The sequence below is a fragment of the Scyliorhinus torazame genome, chromosome 6 (assembly GCF_047496885.1).
Source record: "Scyliorhinus torazame isolate Kashiwa2021f chromosome 6, sScyTor2.1, whole genome shotgun sequence".
NCBI lineage: Eukaryota > Metazoa > Chordata > Chondrichthyes > Carcharhiniformes > Scyliorhinidae > Scyliorhinus > Scyliorhinus torazame.
In genome coordinates, this window is record NC_092712.1 from 213,271,638 (window position 1) to 213,290,275 (window position 18,638).

At 50.9% G+C, this 18,638-nt stretch overlaps 1 protein-coding gene across 2 annotated transcripts in view; it reads right to left on the minus strand.

The window, feature by feature from the left end:
- The window catches only part of LOC140425259 (uncharacterized), a 160,678-nt gene that overhangs the window by 94,916 nt on the left and 47,124 nt on the right, over positions 1-18,638 (minus strand). Inside the window, exons 2-3 of one of the 2 annotated variants that reach the window (XM_072509382.1) lie at positions 10,378-10,557; positions 6,226-6,299 (exon numbers count right to left, since the gene is read on the minus strand). In XM_072509382.1, the coding sequence (XP_072365483.1) occupies positions 6,226-6,291 (66 nt within the window). In that variant the 5' untranslated portion in view covers positions 6,292-6,299; positions 10,378-10,557. The remainder of the gene's footprint in view (positions 1-6,225; positions 6,300-10,377; positions 10,558-18,638) is intronic. The other variant, XM_072509381.1, reaches the window with a different exon arrangement.

The window sequence follows — 18,638 nt, forward strand, 5'->3', positions numbered from 1 at the left end:
AGTGGAATTTGGTCGGTGTTACGGGGTACAATTGAACATGGCAAAGAGTGAGGCGTTGTTCTCGATCAATGCTAGGGGGCAGGAAAGGAGGTATGGGGAGTTGCTATTTAGGGTGGTGGGGACGAGCTTTCGATGGTATCCAGGTGGTGCGGAACTGGGCCCAGCTGTATAGATTGAACTTGACTCGAAGGGGTTGAAGGTGGATTTGAAGAGATGGGACGTTTTGCCGTTGTCACTGGCGAGGCGGGTGCAGACAATGAAAATGACGATGCTGCCCAGGTTTCTATTCGTTTCTCAGAACCTCCCCATCTTTGTCCCTAAACTGATTTTCAGAAAGATCAATGGGTTGACCTTGGGATTTGTGTGGGCGGGGAAGGCCCTGCCGGTGCGGGTGCGGAGGGGAGCTCGCATTGCCGAATTTGATCTATTACTGTTGGGCTGCAAACATTGCGATAGTGGTCAAATGGGCCGTGGACGAGAGGTCAGGACGGGTGGAGGCGGCAGTGCATGGGGCCCACATGACGGTGGCAAGGATGAGCAGGTTTTTTGTGGGGGTAGAGGATATGTGTGGGCAGTGCGCGGGGGCCCCCACGAATCACGTCCACATGTTCTGGCTGGATGTGTCATGATTGAGGGGAATCAGGCAGAGGTTCCCGGATGTTATGTCCAACATTCGGGGAAGGGTAAGGATGGCCTTGAGTCCGGAGGTGGCGATATTTGGGGTGTCAGAAGACACGGGAATGCAGGGGGTGGAGAGAGGCCGATAGCCTCCCTTTGCCCCCCTGATTGCCTGGAGGTGGATTTTGTTATGTTGGAGGGACTCGGAGACACTGAAGGCAGGACTGTGGGTGAGCGACCTGGCTGAATTCCTGCGGGACTCACAGCCTCACTCGATGGTAAACTTTCACTCGCTCCTTCTTTCCAGCACCCGTCTTCTGGGTCTTCAACATTTCCTGTCTTCCTTTTGATTTCCCACACCAACTCATTCACAAACTACCCCTGAAACCAGGCATAAAAGTCCAAAAACCTGAGACACTAGCAGGAGCCACCTAACGTGAGACCTCCACCTACATGTCGCCACCGGAACTCCTCTGTGAAACCTATAAAAGTCTGGCAGGACTAGACAGGGTAGATGCAAGAAGGATGTTCTTGATGGTGGGGGTGTCCAGAACCAGGGGTCACAGTCTGAGGATACAGGATAGAACATTTAAGACTGATATTAGGAGAAATTTCTTCATCCAGAGTGGTGAGCCTGTGGAATTTGTTACCACAGAACATAGTTGAGGCCAAAACATTGTTTTCAAGAAGCAGTTAGATACGCACTTGGGGCATAGGGAATCATAGGATAGGGAAGGCGGGATTAGGGTATGCTTCTATTTGGCCCCTCGAGCCTGCTCTGCCATTAATAAGATCACGGCTGATCTGTTTGTGTTTCGACTTCCACATACCATTCTACCCCGATAACCTATGATCCCCTTGCATCACAAGAATCTATCTCCACCTTAAAAATATTCAATGCCCCTGCTTCCACCGCATTGAGGCAGAGTTTTAAATTCACATAACCCTCTGAAATATGTCTCCTCATCATTGTGCTATAAGGGTGACCTCTAATTTTAAAACCATGCTCCCTAGTGCTGGACTCACCCACAAGAGAAAACATCCTTTCCACATTCACCTTGTCAAGACCATTCAGGATCTTATGTACTTCAATCACATCACCCCTCACTCTTCTAAACTTTAGTGGAAACAAACCTAGCCTGTCCAACCTTGCCAAAGAGAGGTCAGTGAGAACAGAAGTAATTGAGTGCGAGTTAAGACATGAGTAGCAGCGCTTTCGATGACCTCAAGTTTGCGCAGGGTAGAATGTGGGAGACCAGCCAGGAGGTAACAAAGGCATGAATGTGGATTTCAGTCCAAAGATGTGCAGGTTAGGTGGATTGGCCATGCTAAAATTGCCCTTAGTGTCCAAAATTGCCCTTAGTGTTGGGTGGGGTTACTGGGTTATGGGGATGGGGTGGGAGTGTGGACTTGGGTGGGGTGCACTTTCCAAGAGCCGGTGCAGACTCGATGGGCCAAATGGCCTCCTTCTGCACTGTAAATTCTATGAAGACATTTCGAGACAAGGGGGAAGTTGAGCAATGTTATGAAGTTGGGAAAAGGAGAAGGAAAAGGTGTAGGGATAGTGCCTTCTGTTCAAAGTGCTTCCCCTAACTTTGGAGGGGAACCAAACACTGCAATGGGAACCAGCCCTCAGTTAGAGTTAGAGACAATTGTCTCTATGGGATCTACAGTACATCACTGGCAATCTCTTAAGCAGAACACTCAGAAAGGCGTGTTACTGAGTTCAATGACAAATAAATATCCTATTCACAATACAAACAGCTAAAGGACCCAATAATCTGTAATTTTTTTAGTGTGCCCGAGGTATTTACTGGGTGGATGGGGGTAGAATTTTCACGAGTTACACTGCATCTTCATCCTTTATTCTCAGCAATACAATTGTTACCAGAACAGGACAGGCACTGCTTTATGTCATCTCCTCCAACATGAACATCACTGAAAGAGGTAGGTATGATAGCTGTTCACGTTCTCACCTGCCTTGCTTCACTTGCCCTGACTCCATACGCCTATCATATATTTGATCATACTTAATCCTGGTGAAAATGTGGCCAATAAAATTGTAAGAAGCTGGTTTCCTTCCATATTCAATAATGGAATTATTTTAAAATATATATATATATTTATTAAAGTTTTTTAACACAATTTTTCTCCCTTACAAACAATAACCCCCCCCCCGTAACAAAAAAAAACGAGAAATCGCGCAGAGCAAGATATATACATGGCAAAATGATATATTTACACAGCTTTGTACACTGGCCCTCTCCCGTACGTGCCAGTTTCCCCAACCCTTCATGTTATCTCTTGCTCACCCACCCTCCCAGGCAGTCCCCCGCCCCCCCCCCCCCCCCCCAAGGTTGCTGCTGCAGCTGACCGACCTTCCTCTAATGCTCCGCGTGATAGTCTAGGAACGGTTGCCACCGCCTGCTGAACCCCTGTGCTGACCCTCTCAAGGCAAACTTAATCCTCTCCAACTTTATGAACCCAGCCATATCATTTATCCAGGCCTCCAGGCTGGGGGGCTTCGCCTCCTTCCACATTAGCAAGATCCTTCGCCGGGCTACTAGGGACGCAAAGGCCAGAATGCCGGCCTCTTTCGCCTCCTGCACTCCCGGTTCGGCCACTACTCCAAATAGTGCTATCCCCCAGCTTGGCTTGACCCGGACTTTCACCACCTGAGATATTGCTCCCGCCACTCCTCTCCAGAACCCCTCCAGTGCCGGGCATGACCAAAACATATGGACATGGTTCGCAGGGCTCCCTGAGCACCTTCCACATCTGTTCTCTACCCCAAAGAACCTACTCAACCTCGCCCCCGTCAAGAGCGCTCTGTCGACCACCTTAAATTGTATCAGGCTGAGCCTGGCACACGAGGAGGAGGAATTAACCCTACCTAGGGCATCAGCCCACAGACCTTCCTCGATCTCCTCCCCCAGCTCCTCCTCCTATTTACCCTCCATCTCCTTTACCCTTCAACTCTTCTACCAGCGCTTCCCCCTCTTCTTTCAACTCCTGGTGTATTTCCGACACCTTGCCCTCCCCGACCCATACACCCGAGATCACCCTATCTTGAACTTCTTGTGCCGGGAGCAACGGGAATTCCCTCACCTGTCGCCTCACAAAAGCCCTCACCTGCATATATCTAAAGGCATTTCCCGGGGGTAAGTCGAACTTCTCCTCCGTGCCTCTAGGCTCGCAAACGTCCCGTCGATGAAGAGGTCCCCCATTCTTCCAATCCCCGCCCGATGCCAGCTCTGGAACCCCCCGTCCATCTTCCCCGGGACAAACCGGTGGTTACCCCTGATCGGGGACCACACCGATGCTCCCATTGCACCCCGGTGCTGTCTCCACTGGCCCCAGATCCTTAGCGTTGCTGCCACCACCAGGCTCGTGGTATACTTTGTCGGCGGGAGCGGCAACGGTGCCGTCACCAACGCCCCCAGGCTCGTTCCTTTACAGGACGCCATCTCCATCCTCTTCCATGCCGCCCCCTCACCCTCCATAACCCACTTGCGGATCATCGCCACATTTGCTGCCCAGTAGTAGCTCCCCAGGTTTGGCAGCGCCAACCCTCCTCGGTCCCTACTGCGTTCCAGGAACCCTCTCCTTACTCTCGGGGTCTTATTCGCCCACACAAACCCCATAATACTCCTGCCTACCCTCTTAAAAAAGGCCTTAGTGAGCCCGATGGGAAGGCACTGAAACACAAACAGAAACCTCGGAAGGACCACCATTTTGACCGACTGCACTCTACCTGCCAGCGAGAGCGGTAGCATGTCCCATCTTTTGAAATCCTCCTCCATTTGCTCCACCAACCTCGTCAGATTCAGTTTATGTAGGGTCCCCCAACACCTGGCTATCTGGATCCCCAGATACCGAAAGCACCCCTCCGCTCTCCTCAGCGGTAGGTCCCCTATCCCTCTTTCTTGGTCCCCTGCCTGTAATACAAAGAGCTCACTCTTCCCTACATTGAGCTTATAGCCCGAAAACTCCCCAAACTCCCTTAGAGTCTGCATGACCCCCACCATCCCCTCCATTGGATCTGCCACGTACAGCAACAGGTCATCCGCATATAACGACACCCGATGCTCTTCTCCCCCTCGGACCACCCCCCTCCATTTATTAGACTCCCTCAATGACATGGCCAATGGTTCGATCGCCAATGCGAACAACAGGGGGCACCCCTGCCTCGTCCCTTGGTACAGTCGAAAGTACTCCGACCTCCGCCGGTTCGTCACTACACTTGCCATCAGGGCTCTGTAAAGGAGCTTAACTCAACTGATAAACCCTCCCCCAAACCCAAACCTACGCAGCACCTCCCAAAGTACTCCCACTCTACTCGGTCAAAGGCCTTCTTCGTGTCCATAGCTGCCACTATCTCCGCCTCTCCCTCCTCTGATCGCATCATTATCACGTTTTAAAAAAAATATATAGATTTTATTAAAGTTTTTCGATCAACCAGGAAATTTCCATTTTTACAACTTTGTAACAGTATATATATTGATCGTTTAAAAAAAATAATATATTAACTAACGGCAAGTGCCAACACAAATAAGAAACAAAAAGAAATATTAACATTGAAAAGATAAATATGAACAGCAAATATATAACACACAAAAAACCCCCGAAGACCCAAATGCACCCTCCCCCCTCCCCGCCCCTCCCCCCTGGGTTGCTGCTGTTGTCTTTCCTATTTTCCCTTATCGCTCTGCGAGATAGTCGAGGAACGGTTGCCACCGCCTGGTGAACCCTTGAGCCGAACCTCTTAGTGCATACTTTATCCGCTCCAATTTTATAAACCCTGCCATGTCGTTTATCCAGGCCTCCACGCCCGGGGGTTTAGCTTCTTTCCACATAAGTAGAATCCTTCGCCGGGCTACTAGGGACGCAAAGGCCAAAACATCGGCCTCTCTCGCCTCCTGCACTCCCGGCTCATCTGCAACCCCAAATATAGACAACCCCTAGCCTGGTTCGACCCGGACCCCCACCTTTGAAATCACTTTTGCCACACCCACCCAGAACCCGTGCAATACCGGACATTACCAAAACATGTGGGTGTGGTTCGCAGGGCTTCCCGTGCACCTCCCGCACCTATCCTCCACCCCAAACAACCTGCTCAATCTTGCTCCCGTCATATGCGCCCTGTGTAGTACCTTGAATTGGATCAGGCTGAGCCTGGCACACGAGGACGAGGAATTTACCCTACTTAGGACATCTGCCCACAGCCCCTCCTCAATCTCTTCCCCCAGCTCCTCCTCCCATTTTCCCTTCAATTCCTCTATCATCGTCTCTCATTTCCCTTTATATATCGGACACCTTACCGTCACCCACCCATGCCCCTGAAATCACTCTGTCCTGGATCCCTTGCGCCGGGAGCTGCGGAAATTCCCTCACCTGTTGCCTCAAAATGCCCTCACTTGCATATAACGAAATGCATTCCCAAGTGGCAACCTGTATTTTTCTGTCCGTGCTCCCAGACTCGCGAACGTCCCGTCCAAGAACAAGTCCTTCAGTTTCACAATTCCTGCTCGCTGCCAAGATTGAAAACCCCCGTCTATCCCCGTCTACGTTTGTTACCATAACATAATTAAAGAATTTCTGACTTACAGAAGGCAGTGGCGGAGCCCCTGGTGGAGGAGGAGGCTGAAGTGGTGGCGGTGGTGGCACTGGCATAACTTTACCTGAAAAACAAAGAGGAGTTTTACTTTTCAATTTTTGCTAAATATTTTTATTCAAGGCTTTTACATATATTATGAAAAATATCAGAAGACCAAAAAATCAACATGAACAGAAACCACAAATCCCCAACCTCCCCCGATACCAACACCCCTCCGCACCCCGCCTTCATAATTTTACCCGCTTAAACAACTCCACCCCCACCCCCCCCCCCCCCCCCCCCCCTTCCTCTCCCCTTCCCTCCACGCCGCTGACCCCTCAATCCACCTGAAGATATCAATGAACAGATTCCACTCCCGGGAGAACCCCTACTCCGGCCTCCGAAAAGCAAACTTGACCTACTCCAACCGCAGGAATTCTGCAAGGTCGCTTACGCTTTCGGCAGCTCCGAGCCCCGCCAACACGACAAAATATGTCTCTGGGCTATCAGGGAGGCGTAGGCCAATACATCGGCCTCTCTGCCCACTTGGACTCCTGGACCTTCCTTTCACCGAATATCGTCACCTCCAGACTCTCGGACATAACATCCCGAGAACCCCTGCCGGAACCCGCTCAGCTTTGAACACACCCGAAACATATGGACGTGATTCTCGCTCCCCCCCACCCCCACCACCCCCCCCCCCCCACCCCCAGCCACCCGCCCCACACACATACACACACCACACACTATCCTCCCCCTGTAAAGAATCGGCTCATCCTCGCCACCGTCATGTGGGCCCTATGCATCACCTTAAACTGGATGAGACTCGATGAGGATGTGTTCAGCCTCCACAGGGCCACTTCCCATATCCCAGCCTGCACCTCCCCTCCCAACTCCTCCCATTTATGCTTAATCTACTCCACCGGCACTCCCTAACCATCAACTCACTGTAAATATCCGACATTCTCCCCTCCCCAATATCATCCTCCAACAACAGCTTGTCTTGAAACACTCCGGAGGCAGCAGCCCTAGGAAAGACGGCACCTCTCTCCTCTCAAAATCCCTCACCTGCAGGTACCTGAAACCATTCCCTTTGGGCAACTCATACATTTCCTCCAACTCCTCCAGACCTGCAAACCTGCCCCCTACGAACAAGTCCCTAAGGTATTCTATCCCCACCTGCCGCCAGCCCAGGGATCTCTCATCCAGCCTCACTGGCACAAACCTATGTTTGTCTCATATCGGTGTCCACACGACATGCCCATCAACCCAAAATGCTGCCTACACTGGCTCCATACCCGTTACAGCGAAACCACCACTGGGCTCACGGACTTCGGACTGGCAAGAGCGGAAAGGACGCCAACAGCAGTGCCCTCAAACACGTCCCCCTACACGACACTGCCTCTATCCGCCCCCACGTTGATCCCTCCTCCACCGCCCATTTCCTTACCAGTGCAATATTCGCCGCCCAATAATAATTTACTGAATTCAGCAATGCCAGCTCCCCCCTTTTCCAGGAATACCTGCCTCACCCATCCACACAAAGGGTCTTCCCCGCCCACACAAATCCTGAAATTATCCTGTTCACCTTCCTGAATAAGGACTTGGGAACAAAGATAGGGAGCTTTGGGAACACAAACAAAAATGTGGACAGCAACGTTATTTTCACCGTCTGCACATGCCCAGCCAGTGACAGCGGCAACACATCCTACTCCGTCTTCATTCCCAGTCATGCCAAGTTCAATTTGTGTAGCTAGGCTCAGCTCCAGGCCACCTAGATTCCCAGATACTGAAAACTCAGCCCCACCACCCGGACGGCAACTCCCCCAACCTCCTCTCCTGCTCTCTAACATTATCGGGAAAACCTCGCTCTTCCCAATGTTGAATTTGTATCCCGAAAACTGGTAAATTCCCTCAGGATCTCCATAATTCTTTCAATGCTGCCCAACGTGTCCAAAATGTATAACAACAAATCGTCCGCATACAGCAAAAATATGCTCAGCAGCCCCCCGCCCCCCCCCCCCCCCCCCCCCCCCCCCCCCGGCTCAATCCCTTCCCATGCCCTAAGTGCCATTGCGAATGGCTCTATCGCTAAGGTGAAAAGTAACGGGGAGAGCCTCATCCCCGATGTAACCCGAAGTACCCAAGCACGTCCTGTTCAGCTGAATGCTCGTCATCGGCGCCGTGTGCAGCAGCTGAATTCAATCCACAAACCCCTGGCGAAACCCAAACCGGCCCAACACCTCCTACAAATACGTCCACTCCACTCAATCAAAGGCATTCTTTGCGTCCATTGCAACCACTGCTTCTACCTCCTGCCCCTCCAAGGGCATCATAATGACATTAAGCAGCCTGCGTACATTCGGCAACAACTGCCTTTCCTTCACAAATTCCAACTGGTCCTCCCCTATCACCCGCAGCACGCTGTACTCTATCCGCGATGCCAAAACTTTCGGCAACAACTTTGCATCGGCATTCAGCAGCGATATCGAGCAGTACGGCCCACTCTGCTCCGAGTCCTTATTCTTCTTCAAATTCAAGGAGATGGAAGCCTGTGACATTGTGGGGGCGGGGAGAGCTTCCACCATCCCTTACCTCATTGTTCATTCACCCTAGCAGCTCCGCACCAAACTTCTTATAAAACTCTATTGGGAACACATCCGACCCTGGAGCCTTCCCTGCCTGCATCCATGCCGTCCATCATCTCCCTCAGCATGATCGGGGAGCCAGCCCCTGCATCTTCCATCTTAGGATACTCCAGCTGATCCAGAAACTATCTCATCCCCTCCAGCCCAGGCGGGAGCTCCGATTCGTACAGCATCCTGTAGAACGCCTCAAATACCCCATTCAGCCCCTCTGGGTCCATCACCATCTTAACCCTCCCGTCCCTCACTCCCTCGCCGCTGCCTGCTTTTTCAACTGATGGGCCAGCATCCTACTCGCCTTTTCCCCATACTCATACACTTCCCCTCTGGCACTTCACAACTGCCCTACCGCCTTCCCCATGGACACTAACCCAAACTCAACCTGGAGCCTCTGCCTCTCCTTCAACAAGCTGTCCCCCAGCACCACTGAGACCTCCCTTCCACCCTCAGAATCTCCCAACCAACCTTGCCCTCTCTTCTCGCTCCACCCTCTCCCTATGCGCCCGGATAAAAATAGATTCACCCCTAACTACTGCCGTAAGTGCCACCCATTTCCATGGTTTCAGCAAGACAGTTATATTGTGCCCGTTCAATTGGCCCACAATAGTTGTGCACTACTTCTCCTACATGCCTTGCGCCTCCTCCCATATCATTATTTTCAAGCTTGTTTTTCCAACTGCGTCACTGATCACTGAAGGCAAACATAGTGCTCATTACATTTGTGTGTGTGAGTGCACCTATCATGTTCCTCCTATCCTCCTGTTACTATCCCTATTACTCTTGACCCCCATCACTTTTCATATTGTTATTCCTGCCTTCCTCTCTGAACCCATTAATGTTGATGTTCCCATGCCCTTTGTTGACCTGACTCAATACCATGTATGCACTGACTTTCTAAACCTGTCCTCCCCTCATGAGACCATCCAATAAGCACCTCATGGCTTTTTAATTGTCAACATTACAGGATTCAGATGCCTCCGCTGACGGTGAATGCAATCTGCATCACAGTACCATGCCTCTAACCCCAGGGCGCAATTCCTTATGTGACTGACCATGCTCTGCACACCATGCTGTGTACAATCATCACTGCCCATAGAGACCTTCCACACCCAAGACTGGGATCTAGACATGCATGCCATGCAGAGCCCTCTAACATGGCCTGCACAATACCAAGACATTCTGCTCAATATGGCCATGACATTGTGGCCTCAGCCCCAGGACATTCTCTGGCACAGCAGCAGGGTGATGTGCTGGATGTGGAGGGAGAGGAATATGTGGCCACCCCCGAGGGGGAGGAGGAAGAGGCTGGACCAGGAGGAACTGGAGGACAAGCCCGGGGAAGACCCACAGGACCAGCTGGAAGATGGAGTACAAGCAGCAGCAAGGGTCCATCAAGCTTGAAGGGCCAGGATGGGGTGGAGGGGGGGAGGGGGTTGCTGTTGGCTGCAGGTCCTGCGGGAGAATGGTAATGTGGTCAGTGGGAGGGATGGGTTGGTGTGCATGGCATTAACAACTCACGTTTGACAGTTCATCTGTGTGGGGGCTGGTGGCCCCTCACCTCTGAGCCATGCAGCTGGTGGTCACTCATCCGTCCTGGGCCACCCCCGCAACCTTCAGGGCCCTTCCTCATCGGGGGTTAGGATTCTGATGCCCACCGCCCGTTGGGGCCCTTTCCCGTCAGTTGAGGGCCAATTTCTCCTGCGGGGAACAGAGGGGGCATCGTTAGCTGCACATGTGTTTCATCGCTGGTGCTCGGGGATTGTGGGAGGGGGCGAATATGGGGGGCGAAATGGGGCGACATGGCTGGCACTGTTGGATATGGATTGGCCGAGGCATGGAACTGTGCTGGGCGGGGGTGGTGTCAGGTGCATTTTTTTGTGGGATGAGGGGCATGGGCATCCGGTGCCAACTCACCCGTGCAGCCTGGTAGAGGTAATTGACCTTCTTATGGCACTGGGTGACGGTCCTCCTGGTCACACTCCCAGAGCTGACGGCCGCTGCCACTTCCTCCCAGGCAGCACCTGCAGCCCTATGGCTGACCCTCCAAGACCCTTGGGGGAACAGGGAGTCCCGCCTGGCCTTGACAAGTAATCTGCCCTGGTTGGCATCCCCGAATCGTGAGGCTGGCCGTCTCGGTGGCATGGCTGCAAGCTGAGTGGGTTTGGCGCAGCGGGAGCTGTTTAAGTGCTGCTCCCCCTTGTTAGCAGGGTGCTGGCAAGCGCAGTCCCGGCGAATCAGTCAGCAGGACCATGATTTGTGGCGTGAAGCCCATGGGTCTCGTTAAGTGGACCAATTAACATTTTACAGCAGTGACAGCCTCGCTGGGCCGAGTGCCAGGAAGCTCGCAGCAGTTTCCGCTAGTTCCCACATTAGAAAACTTTTGTAAAATTACGGCCATAATTTTTACCGCAGGACAGACTTTCACTATTCCACTCAGTTCCTCTAATCCTGCCTCTGTCTTCCCTCTTCCTTCCCAAGGTTCCCCACACACCCCAGTCCTGTCTCCAACTTCCTCTTCCCAGCTAATATTGCCTCCCTTCCCCAGCCTTTGCGCAGCTTGTGAAAATCTCACAGCAACACACTTAAAGGTAGGCAAAAGCAGTGTCACCATGACTCGAAGTTGTTGATAAAGTGAAGCTCACCAGCTGCATGCCACATATATAGTCAGGAAAAAGACCATTCTAATGATCCGTTGATAGGATGCTTAATTTGGAGGGTGAACATAAATCCAGTGAGTTAGCCTTTATTGAGGTTTTGTGCGATGCAAATAAATGTAAATTTGTCTCCTGACATAAATCAGCAGGAAACGCAATCCACCTTTATCCCCCATCCCAAGAGTCAGGAAAACAAAATTCCAAACTAATTTCCTGCCGGGAGAAACTGACTTTTCCCATCACACCAAATTTAGTGCCATTGACTCCCATGATTCCCGTCACTGGCGGGAGCAGAAGATTCCACCCTTAGACTTTGTGAACTGATTGCAATCCCAATCCTGGCCACTGCAGTTTCTGGCTTTGCTGGAACTAGAGAGCTACCAGTCAATCAGATTGGCCAGCACCTCTCTGAGGCATGACCTCTTTGCGATTGAAGGGCAGAAGTCCTATCTCCAGTCAATTAACCTCTTTGCAGCGCTAAATAGTTGCAGGGCAGCCAGTGTCAACGGGGAAGTGTTCACCGCTGGCTCTTTAAATGGGAGGAAGGGAAACTCCACCATCCTACAAAATCAGGCCATTAGAGTGAATTTGAGGCCAATGGTACTTTTCCAATAAGAGGAGAAAAATAATGCACAGCCTCCAAACTGCTCTCCGATACCTTTCAAGAGTTAGAGTACCTTTCAACGTCATTGAAGATCTGCATATGCTTTGCCTGCCCTACCTTACAGACATGAGTTAGTACATGTCACAAAGTTGCTAAAAAGGAAGAGAAAAACATAGAGACACAGTCAAGTCCAGTGTAACTTGCATTAATATATGCTTCCTGACTGACTTATTGGCCAATTGAGATTGGTGGTTGTTTAAATGAATTTTGGATCCATTCACCAAAAAAACATTTCCCACCACAGCACTCAATCCCTTTCCTCCATTCTGTGCTTTGTGGATTCACCTGCTGCTGCTGGAGAAGCCTTTGACTTGATGAAGAAGCCTTTGACTTGATGAAGTCACTCCACCACCAACACAGAACGCTGCTTGGAGCACAGCTGAGAGGGTCTTGGAGAGTCAACAACTCAGTTTCCTTGCATTGTTTGCTCATGGCTGGCCTCCTAAATCTTGGACCTTATCGCACAGCAACTGCTGGCGCAAAACCGCAAGCAGAAATACTTAACTGCAGGCATATCTTTTTATTAAAACAGTTTTAAAAATATATACTAGGCCAAACGGTACAAACACTAATTTTGTGTTGGAATAACAGGGTACCCTCCCCTCAGCACCAACGTATGGAGAGGGGGATGGGATACTCTTGATTATTAAAACGGTTCACAACACAGTTGTACAAAAAACAAACATACAAGCACTAAACTTTGCACTGGAGATCATTATAATATTCATACAGGTCACGTGATCAAAGACACATGATCAGCTGAGATTGGCTAATGTCAAATATTCAAATCACACACCCACATACAAACAGTGTAAATGTGTGTATGATGCTACCAAAATAAGTCATATTCCAAATAACCTTTGAGGAAATGAAAAGTGAAAAGGCCTGACAAACCGGTGTTGTGAAATCCAGCTGTTGTTTTGAGTGTAGCTTTACATAGATGCCAGTTGGGGTCCACACAGCTGAGTAACAGCTGCATTCTCACAGTAAGGTTTCATTCTTTTCACCAATGCTTTTGTTCCTAGATGACTTAAGTGATTTGTTATGTCAATACTTAATTACTGCTATATTTTCTCATTACACAATCTGTTGGTTTGCTCGCCAACGGTGCCATTGCTGTTGTCTCTGGAGGCTCTTCCTGAAGTTGCTGCTACTCATTTTTTTGGCCAAGCAGCCTGGTTTGAGTGGGCTGACCATTTTAATATGAATTAAGCAGCAGAAATACAGTTTTCTTGTTTTAGGTCCTGTCCTGATAGATTAGATTTTTGTTCAATATCACAGGATTCACAGTAATACATCAAAACTGAATAAACGCAAAATGTGCCGGCAGCTGCAAAGTTATCAGAGCTTGAAATTCAACATCATCAGAAATGAAGGGAACAACCAGGCTTTTCCATCCCATTATGAAAAATGCTAATAGAAATTCAGAGTCCAATTACATCACGTGGATAATTTTCTGGCTTTGTAACACCTGTATTTTGGCAGGCGGAATAAAGAGGCGAGAGAGAGAAGACACATTTTAAACCTGAAGTAAAGTTGATACAGGACTTTGGAATGCTTTGAAATTCTAGGGTCAGCTCCCAGGGCTGTGAAGTATGCCGAACGCTGTACACAATAAGGAGCCAAGTGTTACCAGTTACCACATGCTTCAGATGAATAACTCATCTCCAATTAGGAGAGTTTGATGTACTGGGTAGCAGCAACGGTGGACCAGATGTAGGGGTAAACAAGATTATCATCAGTGTAAATCAAATCCATGGTGCTCGCTTTAATATGAACGAGTCATTTATAAATAAAAAAAGGGTAGCAAGTTAAAATATTCTCAGGAAAAATGGTTGGGTAAGCATATGGTGATGCAGCAAATGTCGAAGAAGAAAGCAGCTTGTATCAATTGTATATTAATGTTTCAGAGATACAGTCTGAAAAATATTCAAATTTCTGTATTTGTATAAAGATGGGGAAATATAATTTAACTAATTGTATACAGACAACTTACATCAGTGCTTCCCAAATTCTTTCCTGGTGTGGCCTCATTTTAAGAACTCAAACTTCATGTGACCTTGGAGTTCAAATCTGGACTGGGGGGGGGGCGGGGGTTCACTTACTGAGTGTGGGAAGCGGAGCTTCAGTTGCTGAGAGAGAAGTGGCTTTAGTTCTTGACTGAAAGGGTTGCAGGAGCATTGTTGAGCATTGGGAGAGTTGATGAAAAGGTGACCGGCTGGATTCTCAGTTCCTGAGACTAAGTGTTGACCTCGGGGCAGGATTTGTGGACTTCCACTGTTATGATATTCACGTGAACATCACAGCACATACACACATGCATAATGATAGACAGAGCAATGGACCAATTAGCACACATAACACAACAGCCAATCACAGACAAGAGCACACACAGTACAAAACAAGAAACACGACACTTCCTGGGCAGTCCATCAAGAGACGGCACAGGGCAAGGACCTCAAAGCCAGACACTCACACAGTCATCACGTGCTGAGAACCAAGCTTGTTATATAAATAGTTTAAAGGAATAAAACTGCGTTGTACCAAACGCAACCGTGTTGGTTCGTCTGTATCTCTGAGCACCCAACACATCATGGTACCAGAAGTGAATCAAAACCTACCCACAAATCTGCCATCCTGCGCCATGGACACTGTCAACACACCACAGCCATTGCAAGTCGCTGGGAACCTTGGCATAAATTGGACACTGTTCAAGCAGCGCTTCGAACTCTTTATGGAAGCCAACAAAAAACAGGGCACCTGGGACAAAAGGAAGATCGGCATCCTCCTCACCACAACAGGTCAGCACGCCATCCATGTATACAACTCCCTGGTGTTCGCGGAAGGCGAGGACAAATCTAAATATGACACGGTCCTCCTCAAGCTCGACCAACACTTCAATGTTGAGGTCAACGAGAGCTTTGAGAGGTATGTCTTCCAGCAGCGCCTGCAAGGTAAGGATGAGCTCTTTCAGTCCTTCCTGACGCATCTCCACATACTCGCGCAGTCCTTACGACACCACCTCAGAGTCCATGATCCGCATGAGTCACCACCTCAGAGTCCTGACGCATCTACCCATACTCGCGCAGTCCTGTGGTTATGACACCACCTCAGAGTCCATGATCCGGGACCAGATCGCTTTTGGGGTTGCCTCCGGCAGCCTACGCCAGCAGCTTCAAAAATAAAAGGCCTGACCTTAGCATCTGCAGTTGAAGCCTGTGTCCTGCACGAGAACACGACTAGTCGCTATGCCCAATTTCAGGCGACCGAATCAGCGCAGAGGGGGTCCTACGCGGCCGGATCGGCGAGCCAGGTGCCCCACGAGGCCGAACGGGTCCAGGCGATCGAGTTTCTCCCGGCCCGGGCGAGGGCGGCCGTTTCGCGCGCTTTTCGAGGCCTCCCGCGCTTGTGCGCGCCAAAACCTACGGCAACACTGAGGGACGTGATGCGCAGGCGTGCTCGACGCAAGACCGAACTGCGCATGCGCAGTGGCGTAACGAACGCCATGACGTCATGACGTGCGGCAACTGTGGAGCTGCACATTTAAAAGGGCAATGTCCCGCAAAAACCCGACAATGCCTACGCTGTGGCAAGGTGGGCCACTACGCTGCTTACTGTCGAGCGGCTCAACCTGTTGATCTTCCGCATCTCCGACAACCTCGCAGGAACGTGCGGACCATTCAGCCTCCACATTACGACATCCAAACCGATGACACAGATGACCAAGACGCCTTCCGGGTTGCGGTCATTGATGGGAACCGGCTCAACACAATCAATCCGGTGATGAATGGTGTGCCACCCTGGCGGTCAACCCAATTTCATAGCCCACCTACTAGACTGGACTTATGAGACTGTTTACACGTTGAACTCATGCAACCACTGTTTTAACTTGTCTATTTTCTTCTCGTTACAGGCATTCGTTTTATCGTTCCACATTTCCACGTTTTATTTTGTTATGGTACAACGTCGTTAGTATGTCACACCCGACATCGCCCCTTGTATATTGTTAAGCCCCATGTACATGCTGTAAATATTACACACACACACATTTAGCTTCACTCAGTACACATTTCTATTTATAACCACGTAGGCACATAATCTTGTAAAAAAGGGGGGATGTCATGATATTCAAGTGAACATCACAGCACATACACACATACATAATGATAGACAGAGCAACGGGCCAATTAGCGCACATAACACGACAGCCAATCACAGACAAGAGCATACACAGTACAAAACAAGAAACACGACACTTCCTGGGCAGTCCATCAGGAGACGGCACAGGGCAAGGACCTCAAAGCCAGACACTCACACAGTCACCACGTGCTGAGTACCAAGTTTGTTATATAAATAGTTTAAAGGAATAAAATTGCGTTGTAACAATCGCAACCGTGTTGGTTCGTCTGTATCTCAGAGCACCCAACACATCATCCACGACAGCAAAACTGGCGCCGCACCTGGACCGATTCAGTGACTGTTAAGGGGCTAGCATCGACGCCATGTGGAACACAATCGATTCCAATGTGAAACGGCGCCGGATTCGCGATTGACACTCAGGAGGCTGACAAGCTGCAGCCACATATACACATTCCACCCCCCACACACCATCCCAGCCAACAAGATGACAGCAAAAACCGTGGCCCCACGATTCACCGACGCCGAGCTTGAGATCCTGCTGGACGCCGTGGAAGAGATGCGGGCTTCCCTGTACCCCGGCTCAGGAAGGAGGCTGCCAGCCACCGCCGTTCGCCGTGACTGGGCACAGGTGGCAGAAGCTGTCAGCGCCACCAGCAACACCATCTGGACTGGTCTGCAATGCCTTAAAAAGCTGCGTGAACTCCCGAGGGCAGCCAGGATGAGTAGGCAGCACTGTGCCCCTGGCACCAAACCCCGTCTGCACACCCATAACCCCAGCCCCTCCACCACCAGGAGGTAGAACCCCCACCAGGCACCACATGCTGGCATCCATCCTGGCTGCCGTGGCCAGGTGCCCTGGCCACTGAAGCTGCCAGCTACCCACCCCCTGGGATGCATGCTGTCTAATGCAGTGCATTTTCAGTTTCCCCCCCCCCAGGAGAAGGCTGCTCATTACCGCAGGGAGCGGGAGACAACGAGGGGGACCGCCCGACCTGCGGCCCCTCACCGTGGTAGAGCAGCAGGCCCTGGACATGATCTGCGGTCTGAGGAAATGGCAATCGCTGGGTTGGAGGTCAGCCCAGGCGAGGAAGTGAGACCCTGCTGAGCTGAGGTTCCCCGTGCCACATGTGTCAAACCCCCCCCCCCCAACACCACTCTCACCCCCACACCACCCTCACCCTCAGCACCCTTACTCCCACCACCCTCACCCCCACACCACCCTCAACTCACACCACCCTCACCCTCACCTCCACACCACCCCCCACCACGCTCACTCTCTCACCACCCTCATACCTCTACCAGTCCCACTAACCACAACATCCCTCCCGGCCCGCGGTCTAATCATGCATCCTGACTTGCAAGACTCACCGGTGATGGGACAGGCCCTTCTGGTGTCCCCCACCCCCAGCCACAGCCACAGCCAGAGCCCGAACCCTGGGAGCCGGGCAGCGACGATGCCACCAACACGGAGTTGACCCATATGTCCTAAACACAGGACACCCTGGAGCTTGAGTCAGATGTTGACACCGATTTCCCGTCACATCTGTCTCCAACATCCTCTACCATCCCAGAGACACTCACCTTCGTTGGGCATTTTAGTGAAGGGGCTCCTGGGACACTCTCTGGTGCTCACCACACATATGCTCTGGTACAGCAGGTGCAGGTAGGAACTCCTGATGGTCGAAGGCGGGCTGACTCCAGGGCCTATCTGCCGTCCACACGGGTTTTGAGCTTCTGGAACGAACAGTCCCATCAATTGTGGAGATGCAGTCACAGAGCCAGAGACTGTATGAGGGGTTGTCAGCGAGCACCTAGCACTTGCAGGCACAGGTGGAGGAATTCAACTGCGGGCAGGAGCAGGAGGTGGTGCCAACCACAACGTTAGTGGAGGAGGTTAGGGGGTGATTTTAGATGAAATACGCTACACCTGACATTGGCGGAGAGGGTCCAGGTGGTTAAGATCAATGTGCTGCCAAGGTTGCTGTTTATATTCCAGACTCTCCTGATCTTTAATCCGAAGACCTTTTTCCGGAAAATGGAGGCAGCGATCTTGGGGTTTATATGGGCGGGTAAGGTACCTAGGGTGAAAAGGGCCCTGTTACAGGGGCAGAGGCAGAAAGGGGGCTGGTGCTACCAAACCTGCTACATTATTACTGACCAGACAATGTGGAGAAGATGAGGTGGTGGTGGGAAAAAGAGGGGTTAGAGTGGGTTAGGATGGAAGAGTCCTGCAGAGGGTCCAGCCTGAGGGACATGGTGACGGGCATCGCTTCCACTGGCACGGGGGAGGTACGCGGTGAGCCCAATGGTGCAGTCCATGA